The sequence below is a fragment of the Quercus suber genome, unplaced genomic scaffold, assembly GCF_002906115.3.
Source record: "Quercus suber isolate HL8 unplaced genomic scaffold, Cork oak 2.0 scaffold_2, whole genome shotgun sequence".
NCBI lineage: Eukaryota > Viridiplantae > Streptophyta > Magnoliopsida > Fagales > Fagaceae > Quercus > Quercus suber.
Window position 1 is genome coordinate 51,750 of NW_027069469.1, and position 24,189 is coordinate 75,938.

The 24,189-nt window shown below is 31.3% G+C and overlaps 1 protein-coding gene across 1 annotated transcript in view; it reads left to right on the forward strand.

The window, feature by feature from the left end:
* The window catches only part of LOC111996973 (brefeldin A-inhibited guanine nucleotide-exchange protein 5), a 35,482-nt gene extending 30,796 nt beyond the window's left edge, over positions 1 to 4,686 (forward strand). The window contains exons 30-31 of the mRNA XM_065764284.1: positions 506 to 601; positions 4,296 to 4,686. Coding sequence (XP_065620356.1) covers positions 506 to 601; positions 4,296 to 4,358 — 159 coding nt within the window. The 3' untranslated portion in view covers positions 4,359 to 4,686. The remainder of the gene's footprint in view (positions 1 to 505; positions 602 to 4,295) is intronic.
* The last annotated feature ends 19,503 nt before the right edge of the window (positions 4,687 to 24,189 follow it).

The following is a 24,189-nucleotide window of genomic DNA, read 5'->3' on the forward strand; positions in this document are numbered from 1 at the left end:
ACTTCATGCTGATCTCAGCAGTTAACCTGGTTCGATTCAGCAGTCCATTTGGTGATCCAGTTGCATTTCTGGGTCACTAGATGGTCCAGGATTCAAATATTCTATGGCATCTCATCACAAGTCTTTTGCTTGCCAAAATGCTACTTCGCTCCATTCTCTTCTTTTATTACCTGCCTGCTTTGATAATTAGGGAACTCTTCTTTCTGTATCTGGGATTGATCAAACAATAATAAAAATTCTTTTATTTTCTCTAAATAGTGGTCTTTCTCCATTTTAATTTGACTGGATTTGTGGATTCACCCAACTGTGCTTAACTTGTTAGATTATTATGATTGTATTTACAGGCTTTGTTTTCTCATTTGATCATAATTAATGCAGCCATACCTTCATAATACTTTTCTTCTTGTATGAACAGACAGGACTGTTTACTTGATTCTTTTCCATAATCACTTTTATAATTTGCTGTAATAACTTAGATATTTTCTTCTTCTACTCGGTCTTTCAGGTGCTAAAAAGCATGTGCTTTATGAACAATCAGATATTCAAAAGAAACCTGCGAGACTTCTATCCTTTACTTACGAAACTTGTATGCTGCGACCAGGTAATCTTCAACAGATCTTTTTTTTTTTTTTTTTGGTGAAACCTCTTCTTTTATAAAAACAGCTAGTGATTTAATGCTAATTTCCCAGCCATTGCAATAGTTCTTTACCAGACCCTAAATTTTTTAAAGTCTAGGTTTGTCCTTGATCCCCATGTTTGAGTGTCATACTAGTTTCTAACATGAATATGCTCCCGGGGGGGGGGGGGGGGGGGTTCTCTCTCTCACAACAAGTTAGAGAGGGGGCATTTTAAAACCAACTTCTCTCCATGGGGCAGACTGGAGGTTCCTTGTAATGCAATGCTATAGCATTAAGATTTGAGTTCTCGTTCCCAGAATTATATCTACTGTAGTCTACATAAACCCCTATGGGTTGGCCTTGTGCTTCCTAGGGTCTCATGAGATCCTTGAGGACATAAACCCCTATGGGTTGGCCTTGTGCTTCCTAGGGTCTCATGAGATCCTTGAGGACTTGGGTTTGAAACCTCTCACTAGCATTTTGGGGCCACCTCCAAGGGATTTCGCCCTATAATTACCTGGTGTGTGGGGAGTGAGGGGACTACACACCCAGGGGAATGGTCTACTTGAAGAGCTATGGACAACCTCATTAGCAACAAAAAAAGGTCTATATAATAAATTATTTTATCTATTTCTAGATTACAGGTATGAAATTATGCCATCATGCCATATTATTTCCAACCTCTCTGTTTTGGATCTCTGTTGGCCACAAGAAGAGCTAGATCCTTATATAAGTTATATTGACGAAACCTGGAATACTAGAATAGGATTGCGCAACTTAGTCTTGGTTTTTAATGTAGATGGTTGGTATCACTGCAACAGCATCTTGCAACCTATGTTCAAAGTTGATTTCTTAGCCTTTATTAATGCAAGCCATTTTATTATGCTAGGGAAGTAAGTAAACCTTTTTCTTAAAAAAGGGGTATTTTCACATCTCAGCAGATTTAGGAAATTGGAGAATTGGTTGTGCTTGTAATGGGTTATGATTTAGGAGGATTTGTGATTCCAGGGTTTGAAAACCTTTTTAAGGAAGGACTTCATAGAGAAGAGAAAAGATTTGATTTAGGATTGAAAAGAGGTAAGAAGGAATGAGAATTGAATTTCTCCACAATTTGTGAACAATGCTATTGAACATTATATGAACAATACTAAAGAGAAAGGGAGGAAAGGGAACAATATGGTCAACGTGTTTTAATATTCAATATACTCTATTTTATTGTTCATCTATCTATTCTTCCAAGTACATTAAGCATATAAGAATTTTCTTTTGTACTAGTATTAGGACTTTTAATTTGACCTGTAAACTAAGAACTCAATAATAGACTAACTTGTGCTCAATGAAAATAAAACAAAGATACATGGAATCTCATAGAAAATTTTGAATTACCAAAATAATGTTAATTTGCAGGGATTGTAAAAATTACAATTTGCCCCTTGAGTACAAAATTGACTATAATTTTTTAAATAAAAACCCAAATTAAAATCCCTTTCAAACTTAGGACACAAGTAACTAGAATGAGACCTTTAAAGCCACTCTTGAGTCTTGACTTTCATTTTAATTGAACATCACGCATGGACGAATGGAACCCATAAACTAAATCTTGAATAGACACCAAGAGCTATGTAGCTCAATTGGCACCAACTGTTTCCAACGGAGATGTCAAAGTTCAAATCCTCCCTCAATTTCCAAATATTTAAAAAAAAAAAAAAAAAAAAAATCTTGAATAGATGAATTGCCAAAGTATTGTTTAAATAATCTTGTATGGTTGCATCATTCTCCCCTAAGAACCTTTGAATTTGAAACCTACTCCAACTCTTCAATCATCTTTGGAAGCATTAAGGATAACAAATTTATCTTTCCCATCATATCTTTATATTTTTTTGGAATGATAAAATCAATGCTTGGAAGGCTTTTTATCTAAAAAAATCCAGTCTTGAATTGATCCATAGCAGAACATCAATATCTTCCTTGGCCTTTACCTTACACTATCAGACTTGTGTTCACCTTGCTCCTTTGTGGTCTCCATTATCCTTAAAATGCATTCTTTTGGCTTTTGTTGAAATTGGACATTTGGTAAATTGTAAGGCTGGATTTCTCTCTTTAACAAGGCTTGATGCATTGTACTAGCACCCACTTAAGGTTGTTGTGGCAGCAAACTGGCAGGGTTGCATCCATCAGATTTTGAAGGGGTAATGGATGCAATGTCTGCCAACAAGGGTGAGGATAAACTTGGGTCTAACTTTGGGTATCTAAGTTCTTGATGAGCTGCTGTTCTGGCAAGATATTTTGCCCGTTGCTCCCGGTGTATTCGAAGTTCCACACATAGTAGACTAATGTTCTAGCTTTACTTCTATTGAACACACACCCATTCAATTGTTGAAAGGTTTTCTTGGTCTCATCAAAATTTTGAGAAAATTTTTGAAAACTTGAATCTAGTTCTGTGTTGGTAGCTACCATCTTGAATGATAAATTTTGTCAAGTGATTGGAGGAGAAAATTTAAATGAACAACTTGTGGTTGTATTTTGGCCTAATATCAAAGTGACTGTAGGACAAGTTGGAGAATGTCCAGTTTTTCTATGTGGGCTGTGGTGGGTTATGGTTTTGAAGGATTTGTGGATCTATAGTTTAGATCTTTTTTTTAAGAAAGGTTTTGTAGGAAAGAGAAAAGATTTGATTTAGGATTGAACAAAGGTGAAGAAAGGGAAATTAAAATTGTCCACAACCTGTACAAATGAACAGTAGAACAGGAAAGAGAAAAAGAAAAGAGGGAAGAAGTGGAGGAAAAAGAACAATAAGGCCAATGAACTCAATCTATTATTGGTGTATATTGAATATAAATATATACAAAGATTTTTTACTGTACTTCTTGTACTAGAACTTGTACTTTTAACTACTAAACAAAAAGCCTAATAAAAGACTAATTTAGCTTTGTTTGAATATAAATATGTATAAAGATTTTTTCCTGTACTTCTTGTACTAGAACTTGTACTTTGACTACTAAACAAAAAGCCTAATAAAAGACTAATTTAGCTTTCTTTGTTTAATTAGAATATCTTATGTGAAGATAGTCTTCCTCGTTTTTTGGTGTTTGGTAGCATTGGAAAAAATAGGTTAAAGGAAAACTATCTTTAATCAACGAAAAACCCTATTAAAAATATAACTTGTTTTTATGAGGTTTTCTGCTAATTTTTTTCAGAAAACTGCTCTATCTCATCACAAAACGTTTTCTAGCTTATTTCCAAGTTGCTACTAAATATAGAAAAATGAGACAGTTTTCTAGAAAATATTTTTCAAAATGGCTTATTTTCCAAAAAAAAAAAAATTATCATTGAAACAAACGGAGCATTAGAGAAAAAGAAAAACCTAAGATGCTTAGGATATTCAAAAAAATGATCTATTCAACTAAACTACCAAAACATCCTTAATCCACAGGATTGCAGAACTTTTTTTGGGTTTCCCCCATTATGCTGCAATCATTTTTGTATGGATAAATTGAAGAAAGTATTATCACCATCTCTATTACCATATTTAATTGACTTCTGTATTCCATTAAGTTCAGAATAAAAAATGCTCTTACTGCTACTAAATGAACTTGCAACTCACCTGGTGTCAATTTCTAATTAGAGAATCCGTTATATTTCGAATAGACTGATGATCTCCATTATTTTGCATTTCAGATGGATGTTCGAGGAGTTCTTGGTGATCTTTTCAAGGCGCAATTAAAAGCTCTCTTGCCATAGGTTTTTCTATTAGCCATTTTATCAAAGTTTCTTCTTTGAATTCATTGGCTCATGATACATCCCAAAGCAGATAATCTCATTGTTCTGCTGATTTTTTTTTTTCCTATGCGGAAAATATGATGTGCGAGAAATTTGTTGTACCGTTTTGGTGGGAGAGTATGGGAAAAGAAACGATATTTGACCTCTCAATGGCGGCTCTAGTATTAGTCTGTGGTTGTCTTTATCTTTAATATAGTTTTAACAAAGTTGTACTTTGTTGCTGATCTTTAATTCATTCCTTTATTTTATATATATAAATAATTAATAGGAAAAATGATTGACTTAGAAATTGGTTCTGGATTTGTTCCCTGGGTTTTAATTTGGAAGTAATGCAAAGCATTTGTGGAAGTTTTGCGCGAGCTATGGCATTTCTATTTCTTCTTGAAGTAATTATTATTATTTTTTTAAATTTGGCCAGAAAGTAACACGTTTCATAATTCCAGTAAAGAAATAACATGACTCAGTAAATTATAGAAAATATAGGAGCGGTTTTTTATTATTTAATAATGTATGTGTGTATATATATATACACAGTTATACACACTTGACTTTGACAAAATTGAGCACGACTATTAACTTGGACAGTTTTGCTTCTGACAAAAAACTCGTCTTGATTTGGTCCATCACAACATATTAAGACAGGATGGGATGTGAAAAAATCAGTGAAATTTTTTATGTCAAAACACTTTTCTTAATTTGGATTATAAAACCATAAGATTTTTATACGAAACTATACAGGTATGAGATTCTCTTTAATTTATGCATGAGAAAATTAGTGGAGATCAGATACAGAGTCAGTTATAGGTAGAAGCTAAAACATCCGAAATAGATAGAGGAGGGGACCAAAGGCTGGGTTAGTCTATTAGTGGAAGAAAAAGAAGTTACGAGTTTAACAACTTCAGAGGAGTCCACATTGATTGTGTGGCTCTCTCTCTCTCTCTCTCTCTCGTTGGTAATGCCATTTTTGCCAATGGGCATCTTCATCATCAGGCTTCCTACCTGATCGTCATCAAGTCTTCATCTCAACTTTCCGTCGCCCACTCACTGCTTTGTTGTTCAATATGGTGGGTGCAATGGATTTTAAGAGGTGTTGTAAATTCTCCTAAATTCCATTCATAACAGTATCGATCTCTAGAATTTTTGTGGCAGTATCTTAGACATGGAGTAGAATAATATGAAGTATGAACAAAGGCTAAGCAGCTAATCGACATTCACGCGAAGACCTCACACTCCTACTCTATACTAATATACTATGCTATCAAATCATTTAGTGTCAAAGAGAGGGAGGCACTTTTTGTCATGCATATGAGTCTATCCGGTGATGCTTGCTTTTGGTTACATACATTAATTAAAGTTGTTTCTTATCTTTCTTTTGTCATGCGTATTATTATTTACTTTATAGCTTCCAACTGCTGCAACTCCGAGAGTTGGTGCTATATAGGATGAGTATGAATGATTGGTCTTAAGACATTATACATGAATTTTTTAAGAAAACTCTTCCAATCACTAAAATACATAAAGTGATTGTGTTAAATTTAGTTAACTAAATATATAATTTTCTAGAAGTATAACAACTTGAATTAACCATTTGACATTTTTTTTATTATTAAAATATAAAAATAAAGAACCATTTAAAGACTAAATAGAATAAATTAAATAAGTTTCCATCAAACAAAAAATAATGAAATAGATTTGATTGTAAAAATTTTTAATTAGCATTAAATTTTTTAATCCTTTCCATTAAAAAAAGATTGATTATTCCCTTATTAAAAATTGATTATTTCCATATAAAAAATAATAAAATAAGATCCTAAGGCAAGCCCATCGGTAGTCAATTATGCCCAATCTAGTAGCCCAGCCTGCTAAAGACAAAATGCGAATGTCCATGGGCAGGGTCACGGGCTGGGGTTTTCTTTTTCGGCCCAGCCCAACTAGGCCCATTAAATAATTAATAACCCTATATGCCCAACTCATTGTGCCCATGGGCTAAGTAAAAATGGGCCGGGCAAGCCAACACAGCCCATTGACGACCCTTAATCAAATTAAAATAGAAAATTCTCATTTGTTGGCTACAAAAAGATCAAGGGTTTTGACCTAACTATCTCATTTAAAAATTATATATGCTAATCAAATGTTAAACTTTTAACCAAAATAATGGAATTCAAATGAGTCTCCATTTGCAAGTTTCTTGTAGTTCATTAGCATAGCCTACTTTTCTTTATTAGAAGATCCAAGATTGAAATCCTCTTTCCCCCATTGTTCATAGATTTATTATTGTTTTTAAATGTCTTCCTTTTTTTTTTTAATAATAAATAACCTCTCCAATATTTCTTTTCTTTTTATTCTTCTGCCGTCCTTTTTTTTAATGTTGTTAAGATAAAAATCCTATAAATTATCACAGAAAGTCATGTGGATCACATTAGAAATCGTAACATTCTACTTTCCATAAATGGCCAAAATGGCCAAATACCACAATTTTCAGAAATAAATATAAAAAAAACACTATTTCGGAACTATATAGGAAAATACCACTTTTCTACAACTCGAGTTTCATAAACTTGAGTTCCAAATGGTACTCGAGTTTAAGAAACTTGAGTACCTAGAAGTTTTGCCACTGAGGTGGAAATTGGGTGATTAAAAAAAATAATGTGGTACTCGAGCTTGGTATACCTGAGTACTAGGCTTGAGTATCTTTTATTTGTTGATAATCCCCAAAAAAAAAATTACAAGGTACTCGAGCTTGGTAAACTCGAGTACCTTGTAACTTTTTTTTTTTTGGATTATCGACAAATAAACATAAACATAAAAATAAGTAGCTTTTTTATGTTTTTATTTATTTAAATAGAAGCATTGTAAAATATAGAGATTTTAATTTGAGCTCGAGTACCTTGTAACTTTTTTTTTTTTTTCGAGTATCTTGTTACTTTTTTTTTTTTTTTGGGATTATCAAAAATAAACATAAACATAAAAATAAGTAGCTTTTTTATGTTTTTATTTATTTAAATAGAAGCATTGTAAAATATAGAGATTTTAATTTGAGCTTGAGTACTTTGTAACTTTTTTTTTTTTTTTTGGATTATCGACAAATAAACATAAACATAAAAATAAGTAGTTTTTTTTTTTATGTTCTTATTTACTTAAATAGAAGCATTGTAAAATATAGAGATTTTAATTTCAAATTATGAATTTAATTTCTACATTAAGTAAAACTGTTCACTTTTTTCTTATAAAAATTATTCACTATTTTTCATAAACTATTTTTAGCATTCTGCATAAAATTATTTTCTGTTCAACATTATTTAAAAATTTGTTCACTCTCTTTTCTGCGTAAATTATTTCTTGTTCACTGTTTTCTCATAAAACACCTAGTGAAATCGTGTTTTCTAAATTTAAATGTCAAATCTGAATGCTTTTTCATTTTTGAATTTCACAATAATCGAATCTATTCTTCTGCATTGAAAAAATATGTTTCTACATTAATAAAATTTGCTCTTTGCACATCATGTTTATTGTATATTTGAATCTGCTTACTACATTCATAAAATCTGTTTTTTGCATTAAGTAAAACTGTTACTGTTTTCTCATAAAAATTATTCACTGTTTTCTGTATAAACTATTTCTAGCATTCTGCATAAAATTATTTTCTGTTCAGCATTATTTAAAAATTTGTTCACTCTCTTTTCTGTGTAAATTATTTTCTGTTCACTATTTAAAAAATTGTTCACTATTTTCTCATAAAACACTTAGTAAAATCGTGTTTTCTAAATTCGTCAAATCTGAATGCTTTTTCATGTTTGAATTTCATAATAATCGAATCTATTTTTCTGCATTGATAAAATTGTTTCTACATTAATAAAATTTGCTCTTTGCACATCATGTTTACTGTATATTCGAATCTGCTTACTGCATTCATAAAATATGTTTTTTGCATTAAGTAAAACTGTTCGCTGTTTTCTCATAAAAATTGTTCACTGTTTTCTGCATAAACTATTTTAGCATTCTGCATAAAATTATTTTCTGTTCAGCATTATTTAAAAATTTGTTCACTCTCTTTTCTGTGTAAATTATTTTCTGTTCACTACATTAATAAAATTTGCCCTCTACACATCATGTTTACTATATATTCGAATCTGCTTATTGCATTCATAAAATTTGTTTTTTGCATTAATTAAAATTGTTTACTATTTTCTCATAAAAATTGTTCACTGTTTTCTGCATAAACTATTTTTAGCATTGGCAAAAAATTATTTTCTGTTCAGCATTATTTTTTTTTAAAAAATTCACTCTCTTTTTTGCATAAAATTTTTCTTTTCACTATTTAAAAAATTTTCACTGTTTTCTTATAAAACACCTAGTGAAATTGTGTTTTCTAAATTTAAACGCTAAATCTAGTGCTTTTTCATGTTTGAATTTCACAGTAATTGAATCTATTTTTCTGCATTGATAAAATATGTTTCTACATTAATAAAATTTGCTCTTTGCACATCATGCTTACTATATATTCGAATCTGCTTACAATTCATTTTTCTACATTGATAAAATATGTGTGTACATTTCAAATTACACAAACGGAATATTGGAAACATCAACATATCTAACTGGAGGAATTTCACTTCCTAAGGTTGTTTTCTACATTATAAAGCAAAGAACATTGTCCAACCAAAGCACAAGAATCATTTGTAGTAACAAAGAACGCAGGGAAAAAATGAGCAAGTGATTTCACATAAACTTAGCCAAAACTAATGAACAATTAATCTTTAGATTTGCAAAAGTTGAATGTACATAATCATCAGTTGTTAGACATTAACAACAACATTTTGTATTGCGTAGAACGTGTAGACATTAACAACAACGTCTAATGTTTGTAAGTAGAAATTTTTGGAAATCATCATTATTGAATCTGAGAAGTTTGAAATATCTCTTTCATCATCTAACGTAGTAACTTCATTAATAGACTTGATGGCTCACTCTTGCCCTTCCCCTTTAATGCTTCCTAGCTTTTTGGATTGCATGAAAATGGTTCAATCGCCTTTGATTTGATTTTCTCTTGTTCAAAATAAGCAAGTATGTCGGCAGGTTCATCTCTAGGTAACTTGGCTGAGCATGTCTTAGGAACTCGTAACTCGTGCCATCGACAATACACCTTCAACTCACACCTCTTCTCGTATAAGGTTGACCATGGTGGTTTTGCTACGGTGAACTCTATTGCGGTGGTATCTGTACTTAGTTTTGTAGGTTTGCCGACCATAATGTTCCCGATGCTTCCAAGACTCTTGTACGTGTATATTGGTATATTAAGGAAATCTCTCTTCTTTCCAACCCATTTCCCTCCATAGTGGTCTGTGTATGTCTGTAGTTGTTGATCTGCTGGAACTTGAGATAATCCATTTGTTGAAGTAGATCCAAACTTGTTTCGCATTGTATGATTTGATGTTAAGATGTTGCAACTCATAGCTTAATCAATCTACGAAGTTAGTGGGGTAGAAATAAGATCATTATTGTGGTGCATTTATAACCTCATTTCATGTTCTAGGCATTATAATTTCAGTTGTTAGGGCTTGTCATGTCAATACAGGCTGGAAAAACACTACATGAACAGGATTTTAAATGTTCCTAATGTCATAGTGAGATTTGAAGATGTGGGCGGTAGTTGCAGTGTTCTTGAATAGAGCATCATATTTAATTGTCCAAGCTTTCAAATTGACACAGTGCTATGTCCTTGGTACCAGGGTACGATTATTCATATATTTAAGTATTCACATGAATGTGGATGATTTGACTGGACAATGTGTGAAATCGTGCTGAGCTGTTGAGCAGCACGTGTGAAACATTGGTATCTATTGGCGAATGTGGTTTGTATGACTACAATTGGTGCTATAGCAGTGGGTTGGTAACGTGTCTTCAAAAAACTACTCATGCCACAATTGGTGCTACATCATGTTTACTGTATATTCAAATCTACTTACTGCATTCTTAAAATTTGTTTTATGCATTAATTAAAACTGTTCACTGTTTTCTCATAAAAATTGTTACTATTTTCTGCATAAACTATTTTTAGCATTCTGCATAAAATTATTTACTATTCAGCATTATTTGAAAAATTGTTCACTGTTTTTTCTGCATAAATTATTTACTGTTCATTAGGTGTTTTATGATCCAGATGCTCTAATACCAATGACTACCCAGGAGAGAGCACAGCAGTAATATGGAAGCATAAACAATAATAAAATAGATAATAAAGAAGTAAATAGCAAAATATATATATTCAAAATAAGGTTAAAATGAAGTATGGAATATGAAAACAGAAACTAGTAAAATCTTACTTGAATAAAAACTTCAGTCTTTGATAAACTTGAAAACAAACTAATATCTTTGATACAAGCTTGAAAATAAAACTGTCTGTCGAGAAAGGTTACAAGATTACAAGATGGGGAGAGAGTACAAAAGTCTTTCTGAGGGAAAGGGAAGGCTATTACAAAAGGCTTTCTAAAACTTGGAACTTAAAAGCTTAGAATCTTAGAATCTTAGAAACTTAGAAACTTGTCTTCTGTCTTCGTAGTCCATCTCTTTTATAGGTGAAATGAACCATGGTAAAATAACCTGAGTAGGTAAATTTAACTCAAGTTAAACTGTCAGTGGTATGGAAATTAGTACTGCTGAGTAATAGTCTGTCTGCATCTGTCTGGGAATCTTTCAGATCTCAGGAATCTGTCGGTGGTTTCATTTTTGACACTTAACCCACTTGGATTTCACTCCATTACTATTCCATAACCCACCTCCCTATCAAAATTTTAAAACTTATATACATTCACCAATAGTCTTGCCATAGAATCTCTCTTGCACCCCACATTTTTTTTTTTTAGTTGCAACTTATACATATGCAAGTAACAATAATATGCAAGTATTATAAAAGATTTAATTGCTTGAGTTCAAATCATCTCCTTCATTAATATATAAGCCATGATAAAAAATAAAAATAAAAATAAAAATTAGAAAGGTTTTTATTGATAATCTTAATTACAGATATTATATATAAGGACAAATATACAAAATTATGCATGTTATATTATAATAATCATTCATTTAGTTAGAAAATAATTCTAAAATTGCTAAAGAAACATGACTTTTTTCTATACCTCTTGTTTCAAATTTAATTGACTTTCCTCTACTAATGGTTACTTCTAATGTCAACTCATACTTTTGATTGGAAGATTACTGCATAAATTAAGCCTATGTGAGTGGACTCTGATTGGACTAGATATTGTGTATTGTTCCCCATTCAGCAATCAGCTAGAAAATCTTTAGGTTTTTAAAGCAAGGAAGCAATAGGCAGTAGAAATCTAAAAGAGACATTTAGCACTTGTGTTGCATTAAATTTTGTAGAAATACAATGTAGCTTAGTATGAAAATAATACACATGAAAAGTACTTTAAAAAAAATTATGAGAATGGCATAATAATGTAATTAAAAATGTGCAATTCCTAGTGTTTGTACAATGTAGTTGTGTAATACTAAGATTACGTACCCAGACCATAGTATGAAAGAAGTGGCTACACAATCTGCAAGCTGGCCAGCTTTAAAAGACTACGATGGGAGGTGTATGCATCCCTATAAAAGTAGATTTGTTACTTGCAAAGCTTGAAGGTAGGCAAATAGACGGACACAATCATTCAGCTGCTTGATGCTCTAGAAAGGTAGACTGTATGGCTAAAAGTAGATTTTATCAATGTAGAAAAATAGATTCGATTATTGTGAAATTCAAACATGAAAAAGCATTTAGATTTGGCGTTTAAATTTAGAAAACACGATTTCACTAGGTGTTTTATGAGAAAACAGAGAACAATTTTTTAAATAGTGAATAGAAAATAATTTACGCAGAAAAGAGAGTGAACAATTTTTTAAATAATGCTGAACATAAAATAATTTTATGCCAATGCTAAAAACAGTTTATGTAGAAAACAGTGAACAATTTTTATGAGAAAACAGTGAGCAATTTTAATTAATGCAAAAAACAGATTTTATGAATGCAGTAAGCAAATTCGAATATATAGTAAACATGATCTACAGAGAACAAATTTTATTAATGTAGAAACATATTTTATCAATGCAAAAAAATATATTCAATTATTGTGAAATTCAAACATGAAAAACATTCAGATTTGGTGTTTAAATTTAGAAAACACGATTTCACTAGGTGTTTTATGAGAAAACAGGGAACAATTTTTTAAATAGTGAATAGAAAATAATTTACGCAGAAAAGAGAGCGAACAATTTTTTAAATAATGCTGAACAGAAAATAATTTTATGCCAATGCTAAAAACAGTTTATGTAGAAAACAACGAACAATTTTTATGAGAAAACAATAAACAATTTTACTTAATGCAGAAAATATATTTTATGAATGCAGTAAGCAGATTCGAATATATAGTAAGCATGATGTGCAGAGAGCAAATTTTATTAATGTAAAAACAGATTTTATCAATGCAGAAAAATAGATTCGATTATTGTAAAATTCAAACATGAAAAAGCATTCAGATTTGGCGTTTAAATTTAGAAAACACGATTTCACTAGGTGTTTTACAAGAAAACAGTGAACAATTTTTTAAATAGTGAACAGAAAATAATTTACGTAGAAAAGAGAGTGAAATTTTTTTTAAAATAATACTGAACAAAAAATAATTTTATGCAGAATGCTAGAAATAGTTTATGCAGAAAACAATGAACAATTTTTATGAAAAAACAGTGACCAGTTCTACTTAATGTAGAAATTAAATTCATATTTTGAAATTAAAATCTCTATATTTAAATAAATAAGAACATAAAAAAGCGACTTATTTTTGTGTTTATGTTTATTTGTCGATAATCCCAAAAAAAAAAAAAAAAAAAAAAAAAANGAAAGGTCAAAACTTCATCTAGGTTCGAGTCCTACTGAAAGATCCACTAGAGATCAGAAATTGTTGAATCTCTCCCGCTATCTTGCATTTCAATGGCCTGAGGTAGAAGATGGGAAAGAGAACGAAATTGGGTAGTTAAAAAAACAACAATCATATTACGAACAAAATATCACAACTTATGGGTGTCAAGTTACAACTAAGACAACATCACTTTCACACGATCCTATTAAAACATATGATTTTGATTTATGCATCAATAACAACATGTTAGGTAGACTATTATGAAAAACGTTATTCATATCATTAATGTATTGATTTTTTACAAAGTAAAATTGTATTTGTTAGGTTCTAAAGATTTAGGATTTTATGTATTTAGAACTCTAATGTGTAGTGTTGGCAAACCATGATCAAAACAGGTTGTTTAGTCTTGTTTAGGCTTGCTCAAAGTATGTTTATTTGTAAAACTGGAATCGAGTGAGTGCAGATTTATTGGACTAAATCTGTAAGGCTCGATCGATCGAAAATTAGACTCGATCCATCGAACCACGTACAGATTTATTTTTCTGCAGAGTTCCAGTTCAGCCCAAACTCTATTTAATTTCTGATCTCTAGTGGATCTTTCAGTAGGACTCGAACCTAGATGAAGTTTTGACCTTTCACATTTGGAATGAGCAGTTTTAGGAAAAAAGAAAAAGGTAATAAATTATATAGTATGTTTATTATGAGAAAGTTTGGAAAGTGAGAAAGTTGGGGGGAAAATGGGATTTTGGTGTTTTTATTTATTTATTTATTTTTATGGTTTGTTTGGATGCTATGTACTTGGGCTAAGTTTGGAAAGTGAGAAAATTTGGGGGAAAGTGGGATTTTGGGTTTTTTTATGGTCTATTTGGATGCTACGGATTTGGATTTGGATTTGTTAATGTTTTACTAAAGGGGTTGTGGATGGTTTTGTATGGAGCTGCACAAGGATTTATGGCCCTAATGACAATAGACAACAGGCTGCTTTATAGGAGGAGCTAGCATGTATGCGTGCTTTGCGGACCATGGCATGGTGCTTAATAGGTGATTTTAACATCATTAGATGTGGGTTTGAATACGCATTGCGTTGCGTTTCCTGCATTTTCTGTTTTTTTTTTTTCTTCTGCAGCATGTGTTTCAGGGGGACAACGGCTACTGTTCATGCTACTGTTCATGAACAGTAACCGTATTTTGCTGACTTTTAAGCCCTTTTCATCAGTTTGTGGGTCCCGTGCATTGTTCACGAGACCCATAAAATTCACTTTTCAGCAACTTTTTTTTAATAAAAATGGGTCCCACAGCACTATTTATACATTTAAAAATAATTTTGCTACATCATTTTTAGTTTTCAGTTTTCAGTTTTAGCAAAATAAGTTCTATCCAAACGGACCCTAGATATCTGAGTGAGGGACTTAATTGTGATTCTTTTAGCCCAGCTATGTTTTCTTTTTCTGATTTTATTGAGAATAATTATCTTGTTGATTAACCATTAGAGGGGGTTTCCTGTCCCTAATTTAAGGAATTTGTGACACCTTCTATGTCTAGAATTGATAGGGTTTTGGTATCTTTGGATTGGGAAGATCATTTTGAGAATGTACCTTAAAGGGTGCTTCCCCGTGTTATTTCTAATCATTGTCCACTTTTGTTGGAAGCATGTGTTTTTTGTAAGGGTCGGTGTGCTTTTAAATTTGAGAACATGTGGTTGAAAGCTGAGGGTTTTGTTGAGAGCGTTCAACAATGGTGGAAAGGGTACTGCTTTGTGGGTTCTTGTAGTTTTATTTTAGCTCAAAAACTAAGGGATCTTAAAGTTGTTCTCAAGAAGTGGAATAGGGAGGAATTTGGAGACTTGGCCTTTAGAAAAAAAAAATTTTGTTATTTGAATTGTTGGGGCTTGATGCTATCAAAGAGATGTGGGGTCTCTCGAATGTGGTACAGTCCTGTCATATATAGATTAGAGGGGATATTGAATATTTAGCTTCTTTGGAGGATTTTTTTAGAGACAAAAATCTCGTGCCTTGTTTGGGAAGGAGGGAGACAATAATACTTGTTTCTTTCATAGATTAGCAAATTCCCTTAGAAGAGCTAATCAAATTAATAGTATTGAGGTGGATGAGTTTGTTTATGAGGATGAGATGGATGTGCATTCTTAGGTGGTTCAATTCTATTAGGCTTTGTATCAGGAGATTGAAACAAGGTGCCCTTCTTGTCAGGATTAGTGCCCTTAAATCCTATTATATGATGCTATGTATGACATTATGTATGAATTAATGTTGTAATTAATAAAGTCATTTTATTATTATCTAAAATAATGGTAACATGAATATTTGAACATTATCATATAGTCCATGAGATGTATAGTATGTGATTTAGTCACAAAAGATATAAATCGCAAGTTCTTTGTAAACTCAGAATTTTAGTTCGTAGTCGGTAATAAAATTGGGCATTTCATCTGTGAAAACTATAACATATCAACTAAGATGATTTGTCTTAATCATGAAAGTGGAGACTTCTAGTTGATATGTTAATATGTTTTAAGAGTTAAGACATATTGAACTAAATTGCTGTGAGATTTATTATTCTCTTAACGACTGTTAAATGAATAATAAATCTCACAACTTCTATTTATATCAACTTTTAATTCTAATAGAATAATGGACTTGATCATGAAGTGTAGGTTGCTTTGATATATCAGGAATGAGATCTAAAGTCATGATTAAAACCTCAGTATGTTGGGCAACCACATTTAGTGTTGATGGAACATATATTCTCAAGATGGAATTCATAATCTCTTAATGGAGATATAAAATATTCAATTGAGATAAGTTTAATGGGTTCGATTATTCAAAGTGTTAGGCCTAACCACTTTAGTAAGAAGTTACTAAAGTATATATTTATGAAATTAGATTTCATAAATATATGATGAATAATTTAAAGGATTAAACCGAGCACTCAAGGATTAAAATGTAGTAATCTTCAAAGTGGCAGTTTACATTCATGACTTTGTATTACTGTGAATATTTTATGAAGGGGTTGCATGTACAATAAAGTCTTGGGATATAATTTATTAATAAGGCCTAGAGTGTAATTATATTTATATGTGGTATTAAATATGATTAATGGTAACTTTAGACTTGTTAAGAGTTGACAGAAAAGTCCAAGGCCCATTGGAGCTAGTGTCTTATTTGTTCCCTTTTGGTCTCACTTCAAGCCATATGCTAGAGCCCAATTGGAATGACCCAAAAGGCTAGCTTAATTAGATAATCAATTATATGGAGAAAAACATACAGAATTTTGTAAGAGAATGAAATGATTTGTATGTGAGTGTTGGACACTCTTTTATTCTCCCTTGAACACATACATATAAACTAATTGAGAGACCACACTTCTTGGGTATCAAGTGGAATTGGAGTGAAGATTAAAAGTGTTCCCAAGTACTTCTAATCCTTGTTTTGAAATTCACTACATCAAGGTACACTATCTTGTTCTTATATTCTGAAATTTACATAGTACATGTTATCTATTGCGAATGAAGTAGATCCGTTAATTTTCCGCTGTGTATGTTTTGTATGCGATACAAACATGTGTTTTTCCAACACTTCTATGAAAGAGAGGCTGTCATTAGAGATGGGAGTTCTCTAAAGAGGAAGTCATCTAGGTTTTGAAGGAAATGGAAGGGGATAAAGCCCCTGGTCCCGATGGATTCACTACGGATTTTTTCCATAAATGTTGGAGTGTTGTGGAAAATGATGTTTTGAACTTTTTTGAACACTTTCATTGTCACTCCGTGTTTGAATGGTCTATGAATACTTCTTTTCTTACTTTAATTCCTAAGAAGAGTAATGCTTTGAATATTAAAGATTTTAGGATATACATACATACATACATACATACATATATATATATATATATTTCAATATCAAAATAAAAAACACTTAAAATAGCTTGCCATCTAGCAAAAATATGTTTAGAAGCAATATTTTCAACATTTTTTTCAATAACATATTTAGCACTTTTACAATCAATATGTAATAAAAACTTTTGGTTTGACAAATCACTTTGAAAATTTGAAATGCATAGTACTAAAGATAAAATCTCTTTTTTAATAGTACTATAATTTAATTGTGCATTATTCCAGATTCCAAAATAGAAATGAACAATTTGTTCGAATGACTCTGGAGAAACTCTTTGTTTCAGAATACTACCATAACCAATGTCAGAAGCATCTGTTTCAACAATTTTGAAAGTATCAATAGTGGGAATACCAAGACAGCGCAATGTTTTAACATGAGACTTGATTTGTTTAACAAGGGAAGTATGAATACCAGACCAAGGAGGAGGATTATTTTGTAACCGATCAAAAAGAGGTTTACATTGTTTCCTCATATCTTTGTAGAAATCAGAAACATAGTTCAGAGACCTAAGAAATCTTTGGAGTTAAGTCTTATCAGTGATAACATCAGGAAACTTATTAGCAAATTGAATGGCTCTATCTATAGGACGAATTTGTCCTTCAAAGATATCATAGCCAAGGAATCGGACTTTTGTTTGAAACAGTTTGATTTTCTTAGCAGAGACAAAAAGACCATTTCTTTTGATAGTATCTAAAAATGAATACAAATATTTCCAGTGTTCATCAATAGAGCAAGAATAAACAAGGACATCATCAATATAAACAATGGTGAAGTGGCTGAAAGAATTGAAAATATCATTCATAATATTTTGGAATTCACTAGGAGTATTCTTAAGACCAAAAGGCATCACATTCCACTCATAATGACCAAAGGGAGTGGTAAAAGCAGTTTTATACCTATCCTTCTCATTGATTTGGATTTGCCAGAATCCATATTTCGTGTCAAACTTGGAAAATATCACAGCCTTATTCAATTGACGACCTAAATCATTTTGTTAGGTATGGGATACCTAATCCATTCTAAGACCTTGTTCAAGGGCTTATAATTGATGACTAAGCGAGGGTTCCTCTCTCAATTTCAGCATTTTTTTTTAACATAGAAAGCAACACAAGAGCAGGGGGACTTGCTATTCCTTATGAGTTTTTTCTAAAGTAAATCATTGATTTCTTTTTTGCAAAACTTAACAATTTTAGCATTCATTTGAACAGGGCGAGCTTTAGTGGGAATGTTCTTTTCATCAAAATCTTTAACATAGGGCAAGTCAACAATATGTTTTCTTCTATGCCAAAAAGCATTAAGAACATCAGGGCAAACATCATTAATCAGAATTTTTTGAAAAATATAAATTTTTGATTGCAACAATTTATCAAAAAGTTGTTCAGCAATTTTCTTGTATCTAACTTCTTGTCGAAGGAAGTTAAGGTGTTTGATTTTAGCATGAATCAGATTTAAAGCACAAATCAGATTTAAAGCACCATCAGTGTCAATCTCAAACTTTGAAGCAAATTTGAATATTACTTTCTATCCAAAAGGATCAGTAGTAATTCCATCATGTTCAATAAGAAAAGGATACAAAGCATTTATAAATGGCAGACCAAGAATCACTTTATCAGTCATATTTTTAACAAGGACAGAAGGAATCTTGAAACAGACATTATCATGGCAAACATGAGCATTATTCAATTCATATTTAATCTTTATTTGAGAACCATTAGCAGAAACTAATCTTTCAGTTGATTTTTCAAAATATTTTGAAGGAATCAATCCTTCTTGGATACAATTCATATCTGCACTAGAATCAATTATAGTAATAACAATGGAATGATAATCATAAGAAACAACAATTTTGACTTTTGTAAACCATTTTGGAGGAAACATTTTATAAACAAGATTAAGTTGAGAATCAATGAAAACATCAGCAATACCTTTATCAGAAAGAAGAGTTTGTTAACTGGATTCTTCCCCATCTTTGAGCTCATCTTGTTCATTATCAGATTTGTTAAGTTTTTTTTATCAATTTTTAACATTAACAATTCTTGTTTAAGATTATTATTATCACTTTTAATGTTTTTAAATTCATGTTTTAATTCACTTATCTCTTGTTTAACAATATTAATTTCATGTTGAAGATCATTAACAGTTAAATCTTTGGATTTCTTTTTATTAAATCTTTCTAAAGTTTCTTTGAAACTTATCGTTGATTTAAGTTTTTTACTAGTTTCATTTTTTATCAGATTTTTCTTAAACTTATCCAAATATTCTTTTTGTAATTTAGGGTTTTCAATTTGACTTATCAATTTAACCAATAAACTTTCATTTTCTTCACCTTTAGTGAGATTATTAACAGATTTAATAACATTGCAACATGAATCTCTACAACCAATTTTAACATTTGGTGAATCAGAGGAATCATCAACAGATTGATAGCAAAAATCAATTGAAGAAGAAAAATCTTCTTCCAAAGAATCAGACAAATTGTTTGATTCAAGAATTCTGAATAATTCTTCTTGATCTTTATTATCAATATTTAACATGTTAAACTTATTCTTTAACTTACCAGGTTTTTGTTTGCAATCTTTACTGAAATGTCCAGTTTTACCACAGTTAAAACATTTACCTTTACCTGATCTTTGTTTATCATATTTTTTAAAAATATTTTTCTTTTTAGCATAAAAATCATTAAAATTAGTTCTATATTTTTTATGTTTTTTATGGCTATAATTTTTGTGACTTTTATCATGTTTTTTACCCTTTTGCCTAGAAGGAGCAATAGGGGGCAAACCATATTGTTCACAAAAATTACCCATTTCATTTAACTTTTCTTTTATTTTTTAATTGGTGTTTTAACAATTTTTCATCATTGCACATATTAATACCAAGTTTTTAAATAGTGCTTAGAATATCACCATAAGTTAAATTATCATAATCAGTGGATTCATTTTTACCAATTAATTCTTGTTTTACCTTATGAGCAAAGATAGAAGACAGATCATCAATAAACTTTTCTTTCCAATAAGGCTTGTAACAATCTTTCTGATGCATTACTCTGGAAAGGAAAACATCTTGGTACCATCTGTAATTAGACACAGTAGGACATCTCAAATTTTTCAGAAGATCATAAATTCAAGATGAAATATTAGATGGAGTACCAACAAAATATTTGATAATAGTATAAATCAAGGTATTGACACCATCAGGAATACCTCGACCATTACTTTCATCAAAAACAGGCAAACCTTCATCATTCTTCTTAACATCATGTTTAATAGATTCTCTGGAATCTTCTATGAGATATGAATCCCACCATCCACGAAGAGTGCCAGAAAAACCAGTAGCAAGAGGGTCAACAATTTCAGGGTGATCAAGATTACGGTTATTAACATAAGCAATTCCAACCATGGACATATGACCCATTTTATTAATTATTTCTTGTTCAGACAAACCATCAAAATTCCATTCATAAATCTTATCAGCAGAAATAGAAAACTGTGTTTGAAAAGGTCTTTCCTCAAATTGCATATCTGGAGGAGTGGATTTTGAATACCAATTTTTTTTTGTAAAAAACACAGGTTTGGAACTTCCAACAAATCTTTTAATTTCTAGTAAATCATCATCAAAAACCTTTTTTGTAGAAATAGAGGAAACTGGATCAGAATTTGTATTTTCTTCAGAAACGATTTTTTTTTTTTTCATTTTTTGAAATAGTTCAAGCAGCAGGAGTACTTGTAGAAGTACCCTAAGTTTTTACCTTTAAATCAGCAAGCATTTTTTCAACAATTTCAAGGGTTTTAGATTGGGAAGTTTTAAACTTAAAATTTTTATCTTGACTGGGTAAATTAAGCAAAGGTTTCTCAGTTTTGACAAAAACAGGTTTTTCAACAGAAATAGATTTTTCAACAGAAACAGTTTTTTTAACAATTGTTTCTTCAATACAGTCAAGTTGTTGACCAATAACATGCAAAGATTCATTAGTAAAATTTTTTTGTTCAATAAGACTGCAAATGAGAGTTTGATCATCAGCAATTTTGAAAGGGGAGGCTTTAACATCAGTCTTATTAGTAGTTATCAAAATTGTCTCAAGAGGTGGATAACTAGACCTAATAATAGTTTTTTTTATCTTCTTGAACAAAATTTGATTTCTTTATCACATTCAAATGATTTTTTGAAACTTCATCTTTTGAAACATAGTGGTTTTCAAGAAAATCAAAAAACAAAATGTGTTTTTTCAATTGGTTCATCCTTTCTAACCATTTTCTTTTAACACGGTCTTTCTCAGATTGAGCAAAATTACTTTGGTAGTATTTTCTTTTATTTCTATTTTTAACAAGCATGAATTCATTATACAGGGAAACCATATCAATTTCAAAGCTTTCATTCAAAATATCTAAAATTCTTAATTGGTTTTGGTAAACAGGATTTTCAAGAGGAGGAAAATCAGAATCAGATGGACTAACAGATCTAGTATCCTCTTCTTCTTCATTAGCAATTCTGCCATATGAAGAAGAAGGTTCAAGTTTAGTAGAATAGAAAACAGAGCCGATTTGAGATTTATCACTTGAAACACCTTTTAGCTTTAAATCAGTGGGGTTTTCAAGATTCTTTTGCAAAAATTCATTGAGATCTTGATCTCTTTTTGAAATACTTTCAGATCCAGCAAAGGAATGTCTTCCTTCGTTGATCCTCAAGGGTTGATTGTTTTGAAAACTTATTTTAACAATACCATCCAAATATAGTTGAATATGTGTGAGATCTAGCTCATCAAAAATAGGTTTAGCAAAAGAGATTCTTGTTCCACAACCATTCAGTGGGAAGCTTGACATCTTGCCATTGAATCATTTTTGGAACTTGAACTTTAGCATCAGGAGTTGAACATGTGATTAACATTGTTTTACCAAAAGGTTCTCTATTGATCTTAGCACCAGGATTCAATTGAGTACCTAATAGTCTGTAATAAATGCGATAAATCAAAGCAAAAGGCTTACTACCTTCTTCCATGTGATAACCAGATTAAGCAATATTTAAAGTTAAAGCTTTAACAATATTAGGATCGTCCAAAGCAAGAGTAATATCAGGATAACAGTTGAAATATACAGGACCATCATACAAAGAAGCAGTAATCATACCAAAAATGCTATCTTTAAAGTTCTTAAATCTAGCATCTCTTAAACACATGAGAACAGAAGCATTTATTCCTTTTCTAGTAAGTGGTTTAATAGAAACATGAACCATACCAATATGCAGATAACTGAGTTTTTTAGCAAGAAAATCATTAATATTTCTCTTAGAAAACAAGCAACATTTTTCATGAGTTTTTGAAATAAAAAAATATTTGTTCAATAGTTTTGACTTTGTAAATGGGATGAAAAGTACTCTCAACAAAACTAGTCTTATAAATAGTTTTAGTATCAACTTTAGGGATATTCCATTTTTGGAAATTAGGGAGCTCATGTTCTTCAACAGTGTGATCTTCTTCATTTACAATATCTGGAGGACAACCAGTCCTGGAGCTAATAGAGGAGTAGGATTTCCACATCTTATCCATACTATCCTAGGTTTAACACTCAATTATCATGTTTTTCTCAACATCGTTGCATTTCGTAACACATACCCTAAGCAACCCTATACCTCTCATGCCCTACACGCCCTCTCTTAGCTCAAACGGGCCTTACAGTTTAGTTTTGGGAATTCACTTTACGTCTAGGGTGGCGCCAACGATGGTAAGAAGGTGTTAGGGTACTTTTTTTACACCTAACTTTATTTGAGTACCACCTATTTATACCACTATAAGTTATTGGGTTTTCCCAAACATTTTTTGACTCTATTATTATGTTAATCACAAATATTTCATATCTCATTATCTAAATTGGATCATGATATAAATTATCACAAAAAGCCCAAAAAACTCCTATTTTATCCAATTTTATTATCATTATTTAGCTAAGCCCAAAATCAGCCCTATGAACCCAATACACACATCTTATTCTATTTAAAGCCCAAGAATACTTATGCTTGGCAATATTTGAAGAGCCCATGATTCAAATCCATGGCAAAACAATTTTATCAATGGAATTCAAATCCATGATCAAAGCCCACAGTTCGAACCCATGGCGATTTATTTATCCAAAACCCAATTCACATTGGCAATATCAAAGTCCAATTCTCATTGGCAATATCAAAACCCAATTCTCATTGGCAATATCCAAAGCCCAGTTTCCACTGGCAATATCAAAAGTCCAATCTTCATTGGCAATATCAAAAGCCTAAGTCCCCATTGGCAACATCAAAGCCCAATTTTCATTGGCACTATTTTATCAAAGAAATCCAAGATTATTAAACGCTTGGCAAGAAAAAAAAAATATAATCGTTGCCTAAATATTGCGATGACAATCGTCTTATAAAAAAACTCATTTGGAGTTATCTTGAAGAATATGTTCTCACATATAACCCATGAAACACATGGTCATAACATCCATAATATATACCTTCAACGCTCATGGAAAATACTTGATCCCACAAGCTTATCATTCAAATTATGGTGCGACTATTAGAAGCCATGAATGTTATTTATGATATGGAATCCATCATAGTAAAGGTTATTTTCAAAGGTACTTTGAAAAACTTGTCATATTGTTTCAAACATTACAATTAATTGCCCAAAAGACCCATTGCAAGTATCTATAAAAACCCAAAGAATATTTACTAATAAAAGCCCATGAGGAAGGAAAGCCCATGGCAACATGTGTTGTTGATTTTGGAGGATGCACACAACCCGACCCAAGGGAACCAACCCAGGTGAGCAGGCCCAATCTAAGAGATCCTAGCAAGAAGTAGATGACTGAAAGTAGGCAAAACAGCCCTTGTTCATCCCTGACCGAAGTACAACAAGAGAACCAAGTCCTTAAGAATGAACTAGAGGCTGTCCCATCAGCTTTTGGTCACTCTCTACCTGATGTGAACATTACCCGAGGC